This window comes from Sylvia atricapilla, chromosome Z (assembly GCF_009819655.1).
Source record: "Sylvia atricapilla isolate bSylAtr1 chromosome Z, bSylAtr1.pri, whole genome shotgun sequence".
Classification (NCBI taxonomy): Eukaryota; Metazoa; Chordata; class Aves; order Passeriformes; family Sylviidae; genus Sylvia; species Sylvia atricapilla.
In genome coordinates this window covers 61,038,239-61,057,176 of record NC_089174.1, presented here as the reverse complement: position 1 = coordinate 61,057,176, position 18,938 = coordinate 61,038,239, and the positions used below count along the sequence as shown (strand labels likewise).

The window sequence follows — 18,938 nt, the reverse complement described above, 5'->3', positions numbered from 1 at the left end:
CCAGCAAAAATTCTTGCCATTTTCAGGAGCTCTAGCTCGTGCCCCGAAAGACTGCAGCACATCCATGGGGTATCCAAGAATCCTGGGGAGAACTCATAGCATATTATTTGTGAATCTCTTGTTTGATCTACAGCTTCTGAGGTACAGAGCCCTGATGGCTCACATGAATTGGGAAATAAAATCTTTGTCTGTGTTTGCTACTTTCAAGTGAGATTGGTTAATTTTTCTCTTGTGTTTACTGGAGAGAGGCTATGCCTTTGTCTGTTCTTCAATTTTCTCATGTTTCTAAATTATTTCTTCTGTTTTCTAAAAAAACTTTTCCAGTATAAAACCAAACGTGAAAAAATTAAAGCTACAATTGCTGTGGATAAAAATAGCTCCCTATTTCGAGAAGAACCCACTACAACGGCTACAACAGCAAAGGCTTCAGAGGTGCGACCTTTATCCTTTTGTTCCTTCATAATATATGGAGTAGGGAGAAAAAATATAGACTAAGTTTGGTTTAGTTCGTGTGGTTAGTGATGAATAAATGAATGGAAATAGCACATAAATAGATTTTAACAAGAGCACAGAAGTTAATAACTAGATGCTTAGAGGTCATTGGAAGTATCTTCTAGTAGGTTTAAGAACATGAAGGAGCCCATGGGTAATTGACTAGTGCAAAGATAATAGATGAAGATTGATTAAATTTATCTGCTTATGAACTGTCAATTTTCTGAGAAATTCAACACTCACTGTGGAAAGACTATATATATATCACCATGAGATGTTTGAGTAGCAATGACTGTAACTATAGGCACTAAAGAAAAAATTAGTTGAAAATCATAATAGATCTTTTCTAATGGAAGAAAAAACAATATAACTATATGTTAATTAAGTCTGTTACTTTGAAAAACAAATGTACAGAAACACAAGTGAAAAAGAGATTTAACAAGCCTTTCATTAGAGGTGTGGAGAGCTTACGAGTGTTAATGGTGTATAAAGTCTAGACTTACTCTGGAGAAGAGGGAGTAAGGAATTCAATAGAATTTTAACACATAACTACAAGCAATACCAAATCAATATACATTTTATTATACTCCTTCCAAATTTCATCTAAAAGTAATAATAGCATGGGAAGATGAGCTATATGAAGAGACATTGATTAAATCCTGAACCAGAATGTAATGAAGAATTGCACCCTTTCCTTCGTATTTCTTCTGCTGCACAGAAGAATGTATTAATACCTCTTTAGTAGAATTTTTATATTATATGCATAAAATTCCCCTATAAATTGTGCAATTACACTGATGTCCCAGTTGTTAGGCAGTGATGAATTTATCTAAATCCAGGCACAAACCCTTGAGTTGCTCAGAAACAAACACAAGGATTCTACATCTGTGTTCTGCTTTCCAGTGGAGAGTAAATCTTGCATGTAGGGGCGTAAATCTCGAAAGCATGACTGTGGATACTTACATCTTGCATACCTCATGTTGGAAGTCTACAGAAAGGACAACAAAAATTTAGGAATGCTTTACTCCCTGCTAAGCTCTGGTCAGATCCTTGCTTTAAAATACAAAGTGTTCAAGTTCTGTTTAGTGTATTCCTAAACTTGCCCACTTGGCACTTTCAGAAAGCCAATAGAGTGGCTTAGGAAGAGCTTCATATCTTTAAAAAAAAATCTACATGTGTTTTCATTCAGAACTTTTTAAAGTAAATTCATTATTTTCAAATAGTATTTTTTTTCTCTTGCTTCCAATTTATAGAACAAAACTCAAGAGTATAAAATCGTGGGGACGTATTCCAATGGCATCAATGCACTGGGGTTGATTGTCTTTTGTCTTGTTTTTGGAATGGTTATTGGGAAAATGGGAGAGAAGGGACAAGTGCTACTGGATTTCTTCAATGCGCTGAACGAAGCTACAATGAGAATAGTTCAGATAATTATGTGGTAAGTCCAAGGATAATATTGGCGTTTTCCAACAATTTCTTTAAGTGGATTTTGTCATTGAAGAGGTAGGAGCAGACTCCTACATCAGACTTCATGCTTGCTTTTGCATAGTGCTTTACAGAAAGCTACTTTCAAAGAAAGATTGGTAAAAATTTTCCCTTCTACAGAATTTGATTCTTTTGAGGAAACTGGAGACAGGGCTTCCACTTTAATGTATGCTAAAGAAACAGTCCTATTGGTTCCCAAGAAACATGAGTTTTTTAAACATTCTTGCTAGATGTTTATAAAAAACTAGTGCACTAGTCTTTTGAGGACTCTTGAGGATAAGCATTACCACCCATATGTCCTTCTGAGTTTCGAGCATTATTCCCTGACAGACATTATGTTCACAGGACGGCTTACTTTGGATCTAAGTTCCTTTAGAAATCAGAATTAATATGCAAGCCACAGCACAGAGCAAAATTCAGAATGGTATGCAAAATACAACTAAGCATCATTTACCTCCTGCTAATACATTTTGTAAGACTACATTCTGATAACATTCTCAGACAAGAAAAATAAATTTAAAATATAGAAACTCATCTGATAGTGTTTGGTTGGACTTCACAGCTATTCATAGAATTTTGTCTGTGCAAATCACAATTACAGGATCAGGGTTATAAATACACAATTCCTTCCAGAGTTTGGTCCTACATGTGGAGTGCCTTGTGCCACTTACTACAATACTCTGCTCATATGCACATTTCATATCAGTACCTTGTCAGATCTGACCCTTCCATGTTTTTTTTTTTTTACATCTCAGCACATTGAGATGTTTGTAAAACAGACAACGGTTTAGTTACACACTCCTTCCTTCCTTAAAGAAAGGTAAATTAATTTCTGCAACTGGTCCTGTGCTAAGCAGCTAGTTTAGTCCCAGGCTAAGTTAAAGCCCTGTGAGACAGGCTGCCTCCCTCTGCAGAAAATTACCAACAACAAGATTCTAGACTTAGCATATGCCATACAGGAATTTACTTATCAATTGATTATCCATTTTTCTTGCATGTGCCAGAAACTGTGGCTACAGGCTCCCTGAGTTTCTACAGATGTGAGAGCTGTTGTTTGAAACAAGGTAGAGATTTGTGCTGGAAGTGTGAGGAATTAGTTCCGTTTTCATCAAGTTCAGTGCTTAGAGGAACTATGTATCCCTGCGTTCTACAAGGATAAGATACAATTTTGTTTATGAGATAGCATACATTTTATAAATTCATAATTTCTAATTTTAAATGAATACATTTTATATATTCACATATTTCTAGATTCATTTATGCTGCACAAAGCTCCCAAGCAGTAACTTGTCTCTGTAACAGCTGCTCTCTGGAGCTCTTGGAACCAGAAAAAAGTTGCAGTGGAGCTGGTGCTAACATAATTCCTGGTATTTCCCTTTAGTTTTCTGTAGCCTATGCAGTTGTTCAGATCCATAAGGCATGGCCTTCTGCAGGTTTACTTTATTCTGTGCAGGTGACAGATATAGCCCCCAAGTGCTGCAGGGCAGCTCCTGTAACTACAGGACACCTTTCCCATCTCTCTGTCATTACAGACTAGACAGACACTTGGTTCAACCTTGCAAACTTCCACCCTCAAGGGAGCCTGTGGGTTCACACAAACATTTGCTCTACAGGGTATATGCCAATACCCCTTCCCAACTTCTGTGTATTCTGTGACACCAAGTTATACAATACTAGCTAGACGATATGTAATACTAGCTAGACTAGATGTAGGGTTACATTTACTTTTATTGTCCCATCTTTTTTCATCATCTCTGTTGTAACCTTGCTGCAAATTAATAAAGTCCAATGTATAATATAAGAAAAAAAAAATCTGTTGTTGTGAAATAGGCTATCAAAACACATTTTCTGTCTGTTTTAAAAATTACTGTGGGAAAGAGATTATTTCATTTATGAGCATGCAGTATTTCTGAGAATGCATTTTTGATAGCTTTATTTTTGCCTTCTAGGTATATGCCAATTGGTATCCTTTTTTTAATTGCTGGGAAGATAATAGAAGTTGAGGACTGGGAAATCTTTCGTAAATTGGGTCTTTATATGGCTACAGTAATAAGTGGGTATGTCATTTCCTAAAGATGGAATTTTTTGTATGCAGTTTTGGAGCTCAGTTGATTACCACTCAGTTATCCACCACATCCAGTCTTCTAGGTCAGAAACAAAAACTCTCATCAGTGAACATTATGTGAGGGTGTGTGAGGATGGTTTGAGTCCACGTTTTACTGTGTGCATGTTTTGTTTCAAAAAGTCACTGCCTTGCATTCTAAAAAAACATAAGCCCAAATGCAAATTCTTTTCTTGTATTCATTTTTTCATCTTCCTGACTTGTGCTGAAGCAGAAAATATTGTTGTATTAAAGGTGAGATTATGAATTATGTCTTATAAGGGCTTGCCAGCCTATCAAACATACACAAATAAGTGGATTATGTTGGCAGTCTGTGGAATTTTTGGGCTCAAGGTGTAGCAGCACAGACCAAACTTTACCTGCTGAATACAAAGTATAGTAAGAGCAGTGCACAATAAAGGATGCCAGAGGTCTGATGCCTTCCCTCTCCAATGCTGAGCAGACAGCTGACATCAAGAGAAGCCCTGGGGATTGCACTGTTTGCTAATTCCTCCTTCAGAGTTAGGGTAGATGGTGAGGCTGAAAAAAGAAAAGTTGCAATCTGAATAACACAGCCAGGCATCCGAACTTTGTTTCTATTTATTTTTCTTAGTCATTGTCTGTGTAGAACAGTCTGGGTGGGGGAGGTTACACCATCACAATGCAGAGCCTTTCAGCAGTGGAACTTTAGAATAACTTAATTGCTCCAAATGATAGGTTATAATACCAGATTACTGTACATTTCTGAAAGGACTCTTTTGTCAGATAAATGGATATTGCAGTCCCAATAAGATAAATGCTCTTAAATTTCTATTTCCAATTCAGTGAAGCACAACCTTCTAGGCAGTCTTGGTCCATTTACCTTAGCATCCACTCCTATAATTCCTTCAGTTCACTAAGGATTTATATATGCATATATAAATATGCATATATATATTTGTCTAGAGGCTAGGTCCAAAGTTGTTCAAGAGTTTCTTTCCCCACACTTTATGCATTTGCACACTATTTTTCAAATGTCATTCACACACTTTTTAACAGCCAAGCAAAGAGAATGGTAATATATTAGTCTTAAATGCAAACTACTTTATAAATAGTCAAGAAGGATCTCTGGGGGTTTTGCATTAGTCTGTGCTAGAAAAGCACATTTATTTCAAAGTTGTTGTTTTGTTTTATTCATAAGCTGTGTTTGGACTAGCTGTTTGAAAATCAAAGATAAAATTTCTTTCTAAATAAGAATTACTGCTCCAGAAATAGCACTGATTCATTACTTTTTCAAAATGTTACAGAGCTGAGTGCAAGTTATGTTCATCTAATGCATTATGCAGTTTTTTGTGAGTATTTGTTTTGCACTTGGAAAATAAGTCAGATTTTTACAGGTTTCAAAAGCTGATATTTACTAAGAGATGGTAAATCAAGACTCTAATATTTTCTATACAAATTATAAATGACACCCCAATCACAAGCTAGATAGAAATCATTGACAGAATGACAGTGTATCACTTCTGCAGGTTTTCTATGTTATTAACTCCAGTTAATTCAGAGGAGGAATATGTTGAATGGATTACTACTGCCTTTTGTCTTCAGTTTTACATCAGATAGTAAGTTTTAGTTTTAGATGTGACAGCAAGTTTATGACTTATTTACCCATGAAGTTTTATCCTATCAGTGACTGAATACAGATTACTATTTGTAATGTGACAAGGCAAGTCTTCCTAAAGATGTGTGTGAAGACTCAGTGTCTTCTCCAAAGTACACTGATTGCAAAGTAAACTGCAATTGTATAGTCTCATGTTTAGCTGGTAGCCATTGGTTTGACAGGCACAATAATTTTACGTAGAACTCCAGGTGCCATCAAGAACACCATCAAGCACCTTTGCATCCCTGGAGAGAAAAAGTCTCTGTTCCTCCAAACACGACACCATTTTCCCTGATGGCTGCTCAGATAGATCTCTGCAGCATTTCTGCCTCCTGCAGAGTAGGCTCCCATGAGTGCTGCTGAAGGCACTTTGGGTAAGGGCTAACAGCAGCACATTATCTGCAAAACTGACCATCAGGGAGAGCATGTTGTAATCAGATCATGTGAGCAGATATGGACATGTACACAGGCTATAGGCTGCAGGGGAAAGGTGCTTGTTCTACATTTTTCAGCCTACAAGAATGTCCTTTTCTCTTACTTCTCAGGAAGAAGGAGAAATGTTGCCCTCTATTTGGGTTTCTTAAAAACTGATGTTCCCACCATCATTTTGATGAACCACCAGGTTTTCATTCTTAGGTTTGTCCCTGTCTGTTTGTAGTGTATTCTGTTCACTGGTGTTCTTCTGTAACTGCTCGTCATCCTCACTTTAAGCTTGAACCTGAAAATAACAGGTTATCTTAAACATTTCTTGTATTCCTTATCAAGATAATAGTCTTATCCTCTGCTTTCTTTCCTTTAACCTCTCGAACCAGCTCACCTTCTTCCCAACTTAATTATTCATGACCTTTCATAGCCTCAGCCCTACCAGCACTCATCTACCATTGTCTGCAACTGATCTCAGTCTCTATGTCTCATTCGGGTCACCATGAGGGAACAGACTTCCCCCCAGTGTCTTTGGTGCAATTTGCCACTAAGTATCTGAAGTCTCTCAGGATTAATGGTTGCAGAGTCAGGATGAGGGCACATTAGAAGTTACAGCAGAGGAAACTCAGTGGAGACATAATTTAAGTGCCAGAGGAGCTCAGGCTGAGGTAGGAGGGGGAACTAAAAAAAAAAAAAAAAAAAAAAAAAAAAAAAAAAACCACCACAGAAAAAAAGGAAAAGAAACTGCAGCAAGTAGACAGACTGTCCTTGCCCAGATAGCAGCAAGGCAGCTACATCCCTGTAAGAAATACTGCTATATCAAATGACAGCTTGGGATTCTGAGATTCTTCCTAACTTAAAAATAAATACTATTAGATTTTCTGTTTTCAATTATTGATTGTGATTTTTGGCATAAAAATTTCAGCTGCTTGGTGAGAATTGCATTTTAGGAATAAAAATAAATACTACTTCAAAGTTGTTTTAGGAAAACCAGTAGTAGCAAAGCAGGTACACAAAAATACTTTATTTTGAATAATGTCATGTTCATGCTGCTGCTAAAAAGGTGCAGATCTAAATTTTTCAAATAACTAAGTCAATATGCTTTTAGACTTGGACATACTTGAAATGCTTACTCTCATTAATATTTTATTAACACAGCAAATGGCACCCACATAACTTCTTTCTTTTCCAATATATTCTGCAGAATTCAGTTTGTTCTCAGGATGTCAGTTTATACAATGATGCCTTTGTGGTGGTGCATGTATAAATGGCTAGATTTCTTTCTAGAGTTATTTGCAAAATTTTATCAAGACATGTTGCATGTTATTATTTACATTCCACTAAATATGTCATATATTCCCATACAGAATAAAAACTTAAATGCCTGTTTCTTTTAAAAAGGTAATTTTTCCAAGAAAACAAATATGTAGGTTTTATGGATGATTTTTGATGCTGTTGTGGATTTCTGTACTGTGACTACTGGTCTCTTAAATGTCTGTTTTTGGCAGAACAAATGGTACCATGATTTATTGCTTTATCAACTGCTCTGAAACCATAAAGCACTACTACAACACAGGAATGTACACATGAACATTTTGTGAGGACAGAATAAAAATTCCAAGATGACAGCAGTTTTTGGGTCTATGTTTCCAGGCTATGTGATAATTTCTTTCCATGAAAAGCTGATGTTGCTGTAATTGCAACCTTCAAACATAGGGAATATTTACAAACTCTTCAAATACATTTCATTTCAAACATATTTAGAGCAGTCAGTTTACCTCTTATCTTAGTGCCCACAAACTCTGCATTAATGTGTGTTCAGGATTACTGCACAGTGTTCAAAATTAATGTATAAGGTGATGGATGATTTTGTCCCTGAGATCTATACAAATACCCAGGCAAATCCGTCTGACCTGCTAAAATCAAAAGAGCAAGTTGATCTTCTGTGAGTCAAACCACTTAATTTTAAAAGCTAATAATTTCAAAATACAGTATTTCAGCATCTTACAACATAAAAAATGCTTAGATTACATATATCTTATTTAAACAGTCTGAAATACCTCACCACATTTTAATTGTAGACCTGAGCTTACACAGTTTTCCCTAGAGCAGGTGTGGATGTTTCTGAAGGTCCATATTTGAAGTTTCTGCAGGAAGATGCGCATTTCAGCAGTCCCTGACAGGAAAGCATGTTTAGATTTATTTCCAAAACATGTTCTGTAATAAGGGCAGACAAACTGAGAATAATAAATTTATTTGGTTTCCTAATTTGTCTCTGGTTTGCATTGTAAGGATTTGGCAGAAGAGTGAAGTGTTTTAGTGTTATTTCAAGTCACCTCTGCACATCAGTATAAGTATTATGTATTACTTTAGGCTTCTCATTTTTATCAGTTTAAAATTATTTCCAAGTCAATTCTTGTTCAGCTTATCATATATGGTCTCACTCTCCTTTCCAAAAGGAAGTGTAAAACACCATTAGTCTACTTTTTATTAACATGGCATTCTCTCTAAATTTTGCACCAAGGTGTCACAAAAGTTACTTCTAGTGTTTCATAAGTATACTTGAGGATAGAGCTGGGTACCTATTATTACCACCTTAGTAAAGAAAAAAAATGAGATGGATCTCTTTGGTTAACTGGTTGATTTTATTTTGCAGACTTGCAATCCATTCCAGTATAATTCTGCCACTTATCTATTTAATAATAGTAAGGAAAAATCCTTTACAGTTTGCCATGGGGATGGCTCAGGCACTTCTGACAGCCCTCATGATCTCTTCCAGGTAAACACAAGAAGCATCTTTACTGTAATGTACCTAGTAGTAATTGCATGGTCTGTGCTCTGATTCTGTTGCTACTTTTTTAAAAGCCCTAGTATGAACTGGACAGTTCTGAGTCCCCTAGAGGCCAAAATACTGTTTTCATCATTATTTCTGTTGTACCCAAAGGGCACTAGAGCATGCGTTAGCCTTGAACTAATGAGAGTCTACCTCTCCCAGGAGAAGGCAGTTCTTTGCCATTCAGTTTATTAGCCGCAGACTTGACAGCATTTAAGCTGTTGCACATTTTTTGTGACTACTTAAACCATGGCAATTTACCATGTAATTCTGAGAACAACTAAGACTTAGCTATTTCTTCCTTTCTATTTCTTAGCTATGTTACAATGTATAACAAAAGTTGCTTTGCTTTTTCATGGTTCAGCCTTGTTTCCTGTCTTAGACTTCTGTTTGAGTTATAAAGAAGATCATGCTCTGAGCAAAAGGAAACATAGTGGAAATGGTGTGTTGTTGCCTGCACTTACTTTATGTGTTTTGTTCTGTGCCAGTTCAGCAACTTTGCCTGTCACCTTCCGCTGTGCAGAAGAAAATAACTTGATTGACAAAAGAATCACAAGGTTCGTTCTTCCAGTTGGAGCTACCATCAACATGGATGGCACAGCTCTTTATGAAGCAGTAGCAGCAGTATTTATTGCACAGCTGAATGACTTAGAACTGGATATTGGCCAAATAATTACAATTAGGTAAGACTAAAGCTGTGGCATGCATTTTGTGGGAAGTGAGCTTTTGTGTGAATGGTACATTAACTTTGGATACCCCATGAGAAAGTTTAAACTATCATTCAGCACAAAAAATAACAAACATCCTCACTTCTTGATCCAAGGCCTAGCCAGTGCAACCTGATGAGGAGGTAGGATGGGCCAGGATATGCAGCTGGTATACAACACAGTTATGAAAATTGCCATTATTCTTCCCTGCAAACACTCGCAAACCTAACTCAACCTCTACCTTTGATCTGCCCATTTGCTTACCTGCATTTCCCATTCTGCAGTGTAACCATAACAGCGTATCACAACATGGCTTGTTCTATAAGCTTGGGACCCGACTTTGAGTAAATACTATTCAAGAGGAAAATGAAACATTTAGGCATCTTTCTTGCAGTGCAATCAAACTATTTGTGCCATAAAACAGAGTTTCTGTGACTAACATGTATTCTGAATATCTTTTCTGGGTTTTATTTGGGATTTAGTGTAACAGCTACAGCAGCCAGCATTGGGGCTGCGGGCGTGCCCCAAGCCGGACTTGTCACCATGGTGATTGTGCTGAGTGCTGTTGGCCTGCCTGCCGAGGATGTTACTCTGATCATTGCAGTTGATTGGCTTCTGTAAGTTAAAGGCACCTTATATTTAATGATTTTTCCTTTTTTCTTTATCTTTTTTTAAATGTTTGCATAAGTTACCTGGAAATGTGTGAGTCTGAGAAAGAAAACAATAAAATAATTTAGGACTGTTGCAGAAAAAGGACAAAGATTATTCTTATGGTCAGGCTTGTTCAGAGTTGAATGCAGTAATGGTGTTGATTTTGAGATAAGGCCTACTGCATGGGATAGCATTGAATAATCTCACATTCAGAGATGCTTTCTGCTTTAAAGTAGTGGTCACAGCACTAACAAATCATGAGCATCATCCTCAAGACAGACAAATTTGACCGTACCAAGAAATGTCTCTAGAGTGTCAGAGATGCCACCACAACATTATGCTAAATACATACATCATTCATAAAAATCAAATGTAGCCACAAACTGCAAAGTACATAATATCCATACACTGGCATTGGAGCACAACATGAAAAAAGCAAAACTGACCCAGGATTCCACATGCAGACAATTAGCCAGCTGTACACATGCCTGTGCTGCCAGCACTTCTTTGCTAGGGCTGTTCTTCAGTGAGGACGCTGGCCTAGTATCCCAGCTGGTGGATGGGGTCCGCCGCTTGGGACCCAGAGAGCCACAGCCACCCCAAAGGATGTCTCGCTAGAAACAGCTCCTCGGGGGGTCAGGGCACTCCTCAGCTGGCAGAGGGGCTTCTCAGCATCGGGCAGAGCAGTGATTTTTCAGCTCAGTGATTTCAGCTTTCAGTGATTTCAGCCCAGTGCTCTTAGCTCATGCCCTTGTGAGTTTGCCCCTCTTTTAGCCGGCCGTGGTGAGAGAGAGAGAGGTCTCGTATGGAATTTCCACAGGTGGTACTTTATTGAGAGGGTACCAGCGAAAGGGGTCCAGGGACGAGGAACCTCTGCTGACCAGAGGAAACTCAGGGGTTTTTATGGGACACCAGGGTGGGAGGAAAAGGGTACAGAACCAATCAATTGTAACAGATCTACATAAAATCCCGAGGGGGCTTGTGGGTCTCCAGCCAGGTCGCCGTGGCTAGGAGGTTTGTCTTTGTCTTAGGTGCTCAGGGTGAAGTTGCGAAATTCTTCCTTGACTCCTCAGCTTGGCTCCCTCCAGGGCAGAGCAGCCGGGGCTCCGCCCACCTCCACAGCCCAGCCCTTGATCAACAAGCACATATGTAAATTCAGAAAGTGATCCTTATGCTTAATCCCAGCCATATCAGAGCACTTCAAAACCTCTCAGTCCCATTCATCTACTCTTTCTGGAAAGAAGCCTTTTCACCAGAAGTCTTTTCTGTGTTAAGTTAAACCAGTGTGTACCTCTGCTACTTTTGCAAAAGCCCAAAGAATCACAGTGTGTTATGAAGGTGAGAAGGACATCAATACTCAGTTTTGTCCCATGATACATAGGGTAACAGGATTCACAAGTTAAGGAATATAATTTTAGTTCTTTTGCCTCCTAAACTGTGTGAGCCTTAGTGGTTAGCTCAGGGTATTTTTCACCTGCAGTTTGCATGGATGACATTTCACTGGTATCAATCCAGTAATCTTAATAATTTCATAATATTTGCATGTCTTCTTCAGGTTTATTTACACTCAAGATAAATGCCTTGCTCTTCCTCCACCCTTTCCAATCATTTTCTTGAAGGATTTCTGGCAGCAACCTATGTATTTCACAAATATATTTAATTTATTTGATGATATAACTCAATTTTGCAAATAGAGAGAAATACCAGTCTCCAGAAAATCAGGGCTGCTGTATGGATCCAAGAATCAATTCAATTTATGTATAAGCGTAATTCCTCCAAATGAACCAATTCCATCCACAAGTACATTCTCCTGATCAGCTGTCAGCATCCGTGTCTAATAGTTTTGTTTGCTGTGCTGCACAGTCATTTTGTTTTCTCCAGCTCTCTTCTATTCCTAGTGGGCATTTAGTGTTTTTAAGGCTAGTGCAGATCAGTACAAACAACTAGCTCCGAGTAGGTATCTAAAGAGTCTAAGAATAGAACAAATGTATATTGCTTCTTTTTCCAAAGTATTTGCCCAGCCTTCTGCAAATTGCAGCACAGAGAGTTCCTGAGTTAGAGGTAATTTTTGTCTTCTTCTTCTAGGAATGCCTTATTGCTTTGGGACCCGTGTTTCCACAAGTCCTGTGGAGATGAATTCCACATCCTAATGATATGTTGTGCCAACACATAACTGAATTTTGTTGTTAGATCTACACCCTAATAATTTAATCTGATGCCTTCTACTTATCTTACGGGAGTGAGAAAGAAAGAGAACAATAGCCTATTTCGTAGAGCAGTCATGACTTTATGGATCTGATCTTTACTCCACTTTAAAAGTCCATAGCTTTTGTGGGTTTTAGGCACAGTATTAGTATGTGGAAGGTACTTGTTCCACCATGAAACATACAAATAATTGAAGATATTTCTGCTTCTAATTGAGCCATTTTCCAGACTAAGATGTGTTTTACTGTGTAAATTAAATTAAAAATTAATTTAATATACCAGGGATCATTGCTAGTGCATTTTGCACCTCAGCAGATGGAATGCACATTTTGATGCCACATAGATTATTAACGTTCACCTTTTGTACTTATTGCCTAAAATGTATAATTTTGCAAAGTAGTTGCTAGTAGTGGCTCATTAACAACCCACTAGTTAATTCTGAACTTAACAAGATTATGTTACATAGGCTTGAGTCGTACTTCCATATGTTAAATGACAAATAGAAACATTAATAGAATAGTCCTGTTATAACAGATGGGTTTCCAGTGCTGTTGATTTCCACACCTGTCACACTGATCCTACTAGAATTTCTACTGTTCTCTCTTCCTTTCCCTACCATGTATTTTTGTTGACATGGAAAACTTATTTAGCCGTGGAATTCAGCAGTTTTAGAAGTATTGTGAAATATTGTGAATATATCCACCTCAATGTCTCTGCACAGAAAGAGGAACTTGTTCTGCCACAGAGCCTTTTTAGTGCTCTGTAGCTGAAAAGAAAAACAGGGAATCATGGTCTTCCAGTGTCCATGTCCATTGAACTTCCATGTCGATTTTCAAACTTTGTTATTTTGCAAGGGTTTGTTGTTCCTCTGCCATGGCAGCAGGTTTTTAAGGTCTGCATATTGCATTTCTGTCTGGAGAAAAATTAATAGTGCACAAGTATCATGTTCCTTTAAGTGACTTGTTTAGTACAAGTTTGTACTTCAGCCCTTTAACAAGAAGAAACCAGCAGAAGACAGGCCTTTCCCTTTTCCAGGTTTGGGCCAGAATACTGAAGATACTGGGCTAGGTGCTCTTCTGGCTTAGGACATGACTGTTAGAATGACACAAGGCACAATGTAGACTCTGCTCCCGCAACCCACAATCTGTCATTACAAAGGGAACTAGCTGTGTAGCATACTTCAAGGGCCTGAGAGGTGATCCTTCTAACATTCTGTAAGGCTATGCCACAGCAAGTGGAATTACTGCTCTAACAGACAAGTGACATGACTTGCAGTTTTGCATGTCCTGTACAAAGTAATTTCTCATGAAAATTACTCCAGGCTTTTTCAAATATGTGTGGGTAAAATTCTATTTCTTGTTTTACAAGACTTATTTTCTTCTAATTGAATAATTACCTAAATCTGCACTGGGAAGAAAATAGCACTGCATGAGCTAAAATACTTTACCTTTACTAAAAGGATTTTCTAAACAACTGAATGGTTTTTGCTTCCACAGGGATCGATTCAGAACAATGGTGAATGTCTTGGGAGACGCCTTCGGTACAGGTGTAGTGGAGAAGCTCTCAAAAAGGGAGCTGGAGCAGATGGATGTCACCTCTGAAGTCAACATAGTCAATCCTTTTGCCCTGGAAACAGAAATACTTGATAATGATGAAAGACAGGCCAAGAAATCTTACATCAATGGAGGCTTTGCTATGGATAAATCTGACACCATATCCTTCACACAGACATCCCAGTTTTAATGCCAGTAGCTTTCAGATAAAAAAGGAGCACTAAGGGACATGGTCATATGCAATATCTCAAAAAGCTTAAAGGAAATTGAGAATTAATTACATCTCACTTATATTTGATTTACCACACAGACTGATTCTCCTTACCAGTTCTGCCCCTTCTTATCTCCTTCAACAGTTTGAACTCACCACTGTTAGTCCTTACTGACAGGTTGAAGAAAAAGACAGTTGTAAAATACTTTTTTTTTTTTTTTTTTTTTTTTAGAATATATATTATTCCTGAGGCTGAGAAATGCCTCTCTGTAATCAGCATGCTCATAAATGGGTTATTAGCTGGGAGAGCCAAATGTGTTTTACTCAGGAGTAGCCCAGCATTTCACACATTACCACATCACAAAGCACCTCTATGAAATCCCTTTTTGCATCCTTGCCTTCTAAACAGGTTGCACAGTACTTGACAACTCCTGTAACTTGATCATTTGCCAAAATGCTAATTTCTGCAGCTGAGGGGATACTACTTGCGTGATTCAGGATAAAACAGACCAGAAGGGCCTTGTAATAAGTACATTTTACTGTGAATACAGTTTAGTTTTACTTCAGTTGTGAAATTATTAGTCACTGAAAGATGTCTAGTATTTATGTAGCTAAATTTCCCCATACCTTTAATGTGAATGCTAGCTGCTGATATTGGCCTTCAGATGTGAAATAAATTGCTCTGAGTTTGCTCTTCTGGAATTTGAAGAGCTTTTGTAAAATTATACTTTACCTATTTAGGTTAACTTTGATGGCCTCCTCATACATTTCCATCAGAAACAAGTAAGTCCATTTTCTGTTGTCCACCTTTGATTTTAACAAAATATTAGCCCAAAAGTAAGCAGAGGTCATAAAGACAAAAGGGCAGAGTAAAAATTCTTAATGCTTCTTCCTTGCAATAAAAGCAGATACACATAGATATATATACACACACATATATCAAGAATTTAGGAATGAGACCTTTCTCAGAGAAAGAAGCCACTCTCACTAAACTTCTTACACAGACTGGTTGTTTTTTTGGCTCCTTGGTTTAGTTTGTCAGTGGAACATGCAAGTTTATAGCTGCAACACCACTACAGTGCCAACCTATCTGCTAAACTGTATCTTATGAACCATTTCTGGACCTAGAAAATCATGTCCTCAGGCGGCTTGCTGTAAGATAAGAAGCACCGAGAACTTCCTCATAAAAAAATCTCCATTTTCTATAACATTTTATACAAGATTTTCATGGTGCAAAAATCACTCTCTCAAGGCAGGAGTTGCTGTAACAATTTTTTTCTGCCTTGCACATTGAAGTAGTTAGCCATTTTATATATAAATTAAACTGAAATTCATATACAGTTACTTCTTTGTGAATAAGCTTGTGGTAAGCATAAAATCACATTCATATGCTAACAAAAAAACCCTCCAAGTACTGCAGTGTTATATACTCAATTCAATCCTACACTTTTGTATTTAAACAGACCAGAAGTGTGCCAAAGAGAACTGATTAAGAAAAAAATATTTACTGTAGATTTTGATAAATTGCACCTTAAATTAATGAGACATAATACTGTATTTAAATTTAACATCATAAACTATATGAAAATGTTAATCTAAGTATCAGTAAATTTATACAATATAAAGAAAATATACAGATTGAGTAAATCAATCTTTTACCTTTGCAGAAACAGTATGAGACAGTCTTTATTTGTGCAGCTTTGCTTATGGGAGGAAAAGGCCTTCCAGCTTCCATCACTAGCCAATAATCTATGCCTTGTCTTAAACTAGCTTTTTAGGTACCCTTTTATGATCACCTTATTATGTAGTCACCCTGTTAATGATGTACTATGAACTGTGTTCCTAACGTGTTATAAATAAATAATTTCTCTCTTTACTCTTGTTTTAGCCTACTATCTTCTCCTTAAGAGTTCCTTTAGCTGTAATAAGAAAACCAAACCCCATCGAATTCAGGATTTATGTTATTGTCTCTAGTGATTTAGCTGTAGTTTTGGCAAGAATGACACTCTTCCTCCAATAAAATAGATGCCTAAGAGCAGAGTGCTGAGATTGCAAGAAACCCCTTTAACTACAGATGATCTGGATTTGGAGTGTGCTATTATTAAACACATGCTAGCAGGGGATTGTTTACCTATAACTTACTTATCTGGATCAGATTCAACTGAGCAGGTGTTGATGGTATTGTTTTGCTATCTATTCCATCCAAGAGACCAAACCATATGCTGAAGATCCTCTTAAAACCAAGGATGATTTTCTTGACATAGTATTGCAAATACATACCTTCTATGTATGTGGAAACACTCTGATTGAGCCATGTCTCCTGCTTTTCATTGTCTCTTGGTCTGGAAGATTTGGAGAGTGGTGAAGAATCCCTCTTAGAAAGGCAGCTGCCTATTTTGGCCCTTTACACCATAGTGTTATGTTCTTGTAGGGGTTTTGGGGCTGCAAAAGCTATCACAGGATTGGATTCTGCATTTTGAACAGTGTTTATGCTTTTAATTTAATTTGACCAGGACGACCACGTTACCCACACACGCATTCCTGCTGAAATACTCAGGGACTTTCAATTGAGTCTTAAGTCTGAACAAAGAAGGCACTTGCACATAAACATACACAAGTCTGTCAACATGCACAGGTCAGCTATGTCAGCTCCACAAGATCTAAAATTGCATAAAAACCATCATGACGCATGTAACTCACTTGTTCTTTAACATTCCCTGATACTAACAGAAACTGACCAGTGATGCATGGGCAGGGAGGAGGCAGCCACTGGACCCCCATGGGACACCATGGGATCTGTGCCCTCATCCTGCCGTCACCATGCAAACCCCTTCTGCATCACTTGCCCCTCACAGGGTCAAGCTCCCCTAGGTGCCCAGTGACCCATATGTCCTGCCCCAGACCCATGGAGAACCTTAGCCCCACCTCAAGGTGCTGCTCCTAGCTGGAGACATCCAGTGAAAATGGGCACTTCTGGGGACCTTCCTGGGGCCTTCCTGGGGACAAGGACCTCTGGGTGCTGGTATGGGATCCTTTGAGGTCTTCAGACTTTCAGGGGACATGCCATTGAAGGCCATGGGTGGGTGACACCTGCACCTGCACAGGTAGCCCTGTTCCCAGCTCCATGACCCTCTTAGTCACCCTAAATGCTGGATCAAGGTCAGCTCCAGGGTGTTAGAATCACTCACAGGTTTCTCACCAGATGAGAGGTGATTTATTTAAAATTTGAGCTGTAAATCCTGGTTACATCAAAGCAGATCTTAGGCACAGCTGCCTTCCCACAGCATGTCACCAGTGGCACAGGGACTAGTGGGAGCTCTGGGACTGAATGTACTGGAAGCACTAGGATTGGCAAGCTCAGCTGGCCGTGCTTGGTAGAGCATGCTTACTGGCAGCCTGGGAGGGCATTCTCATTGCATGCCATCAGTGGGCACTGGTAGCACTGAGATGGGCTATACTGGAGTATAGGCCACCAGTATACTGGTGTAGGAGTACTGGCAGCACTAGGCTGAGGGTACTGGGACCACTGGGCCATACTGGGATGGGAGGCACTGGGGGCAATAGGAGCAGAGTGTTTTGGGGGATGGGTTGGGGGTTGGATGTGCTAGGGCAGGCATTTTTGGGGGAGTATTTGGAGTCCATGGTAGATGTTTGTGAGCCATGGACTGGTTTTGGGGACTATTTCAGGGGGGTTAAGGGTCATGGGACAAAGGCAGAGCAAAAGAGTGGGTGTCCCCCTCCATGTCTGAGCAGTGGAGATGAAGAAGGTTTAGGAGCTCAACGTGCTGCTGCAGTGGGAGTGCCGTCAGGATGACAGCGACTCCAAAGGCACCCACTACACTGTGCAGAAGATGAAGGGGAAATTCCCACCCACCGCCCCCCCCTCCCCACTGCCTCCCCTCAGAATCGCCAAGTGATGCCCGGGTCCTTTCCTGGTTGTGAGGGGACAGCCTCGATGCCTTTATTCCACTCGTGGCCTTGGGGGAAACCCTAGACATGTGGGTCTCCTCCTAGTTTGGGTGAGGGAGGGGGCATCCAGACATCGGCATCCCAACCTGCTCTTGAGGGGCCATATGGGCATCTGGGGTCCCCTCTGGAGGTCTTCTGGATATCTGTGTCCCTCCAGGGAGGGCACACCAAAATCTGGATCTCTTTGAGGAGCTGCCCAGATACACATCCCCTCCTGGTTGTGGGGGGCACCCCAAACACCTGGAGGTTTTGTGTTTTGGGGTGCCATCTGTCCTCTGAGAATCCCGAAAGGGGGGGGGGGGGGGGGGCGGGGGGGGCAGGTGTGGACAACACCAGTTCTCTTTGCTGCCCCCACATCCAGCTGCCTGGGTCTTTCCAGGATTTTAAGACTGTCCAGAGGGTCCCTAGGTCAGGCCACGTGTCCGTGTGTGTGTGTGTGTGTGTCCAGGCCTTTCACTGAAGCCCCTCGGATTCCAGCACGACCCTGCTCAGCCCCATGGCTCAAAGCACCGCGGCAGCAAGCTGTATCACTGCCCCCAGCTGTGCTCGCCGGGGCAGCCCAAGCCGGGGAGACACCAGGGCACGGGGACGGTTGCGGCATCCCTAAAGCTGTTCCCACCCCGCCCCAGCGCAGGGTGGAATGTGAATGAAGATCAAGGGGAGCAAGGGAGG

At 39.5% G+C, this 18,938-nt stretch overlaps 2 protein-coding genes across 4 annotated transcripts in view; both read left to right on the top strand.

Moving 5' to 3' along the window:
• Positions 1 to 16,178, top strand: part of SLC1A1 (solute carrier family 1 member 1) — a 51,549-nt gene extending 35,371 nt beyond the window's left edge. For 2 of the 3 annotated variants that reach the window (XM_066339979.1, XM_066339980.1), the window contains 7 exons: positions 325 to 432; positions 1,746 to 1,930; positions 3,927 to 4,034; positions 8,794 to 8,916; positions 9,459 to 9,653; positions 10,160 to 10,294; positions 14,030 to 16,178. In XM_066339979.1, coding sequence (XP_066196076.1) covers positions 325 to 432; positions 1,746 to 1,930; positions 3,927 to 4,034; positions 8,794 to 8,916; positions 9,459 to 9,653; positions 10,160 to 10,294; positions 14,030 to 14,276 — 1,101 coding nt within the window. In that variant the 3' untranslated portion in view covers positions 14,277 to 16,178. The remainder of the gene's footprint in view (positions 1 to 324; positions 433 to 1,745; positions 1,931 to 3,926; positions 4,035 to 8,793; positions 8,917 to 9,458; positions 9,654 to 10,159; positions 10,295 to 14,029) is intronic. The other variant, XM_066339981.1, reaches the window with a different exon arrangement.
• RCL1 (RNA terminal phosphate cyclase like 1) overlaps positions 1 to 18,938 on the top strand; it is a 197,443-nt gene that overhangs the window by 58,753 nt on the left and 119,752 nt on the right. The window lies entirely within an intron of this gene.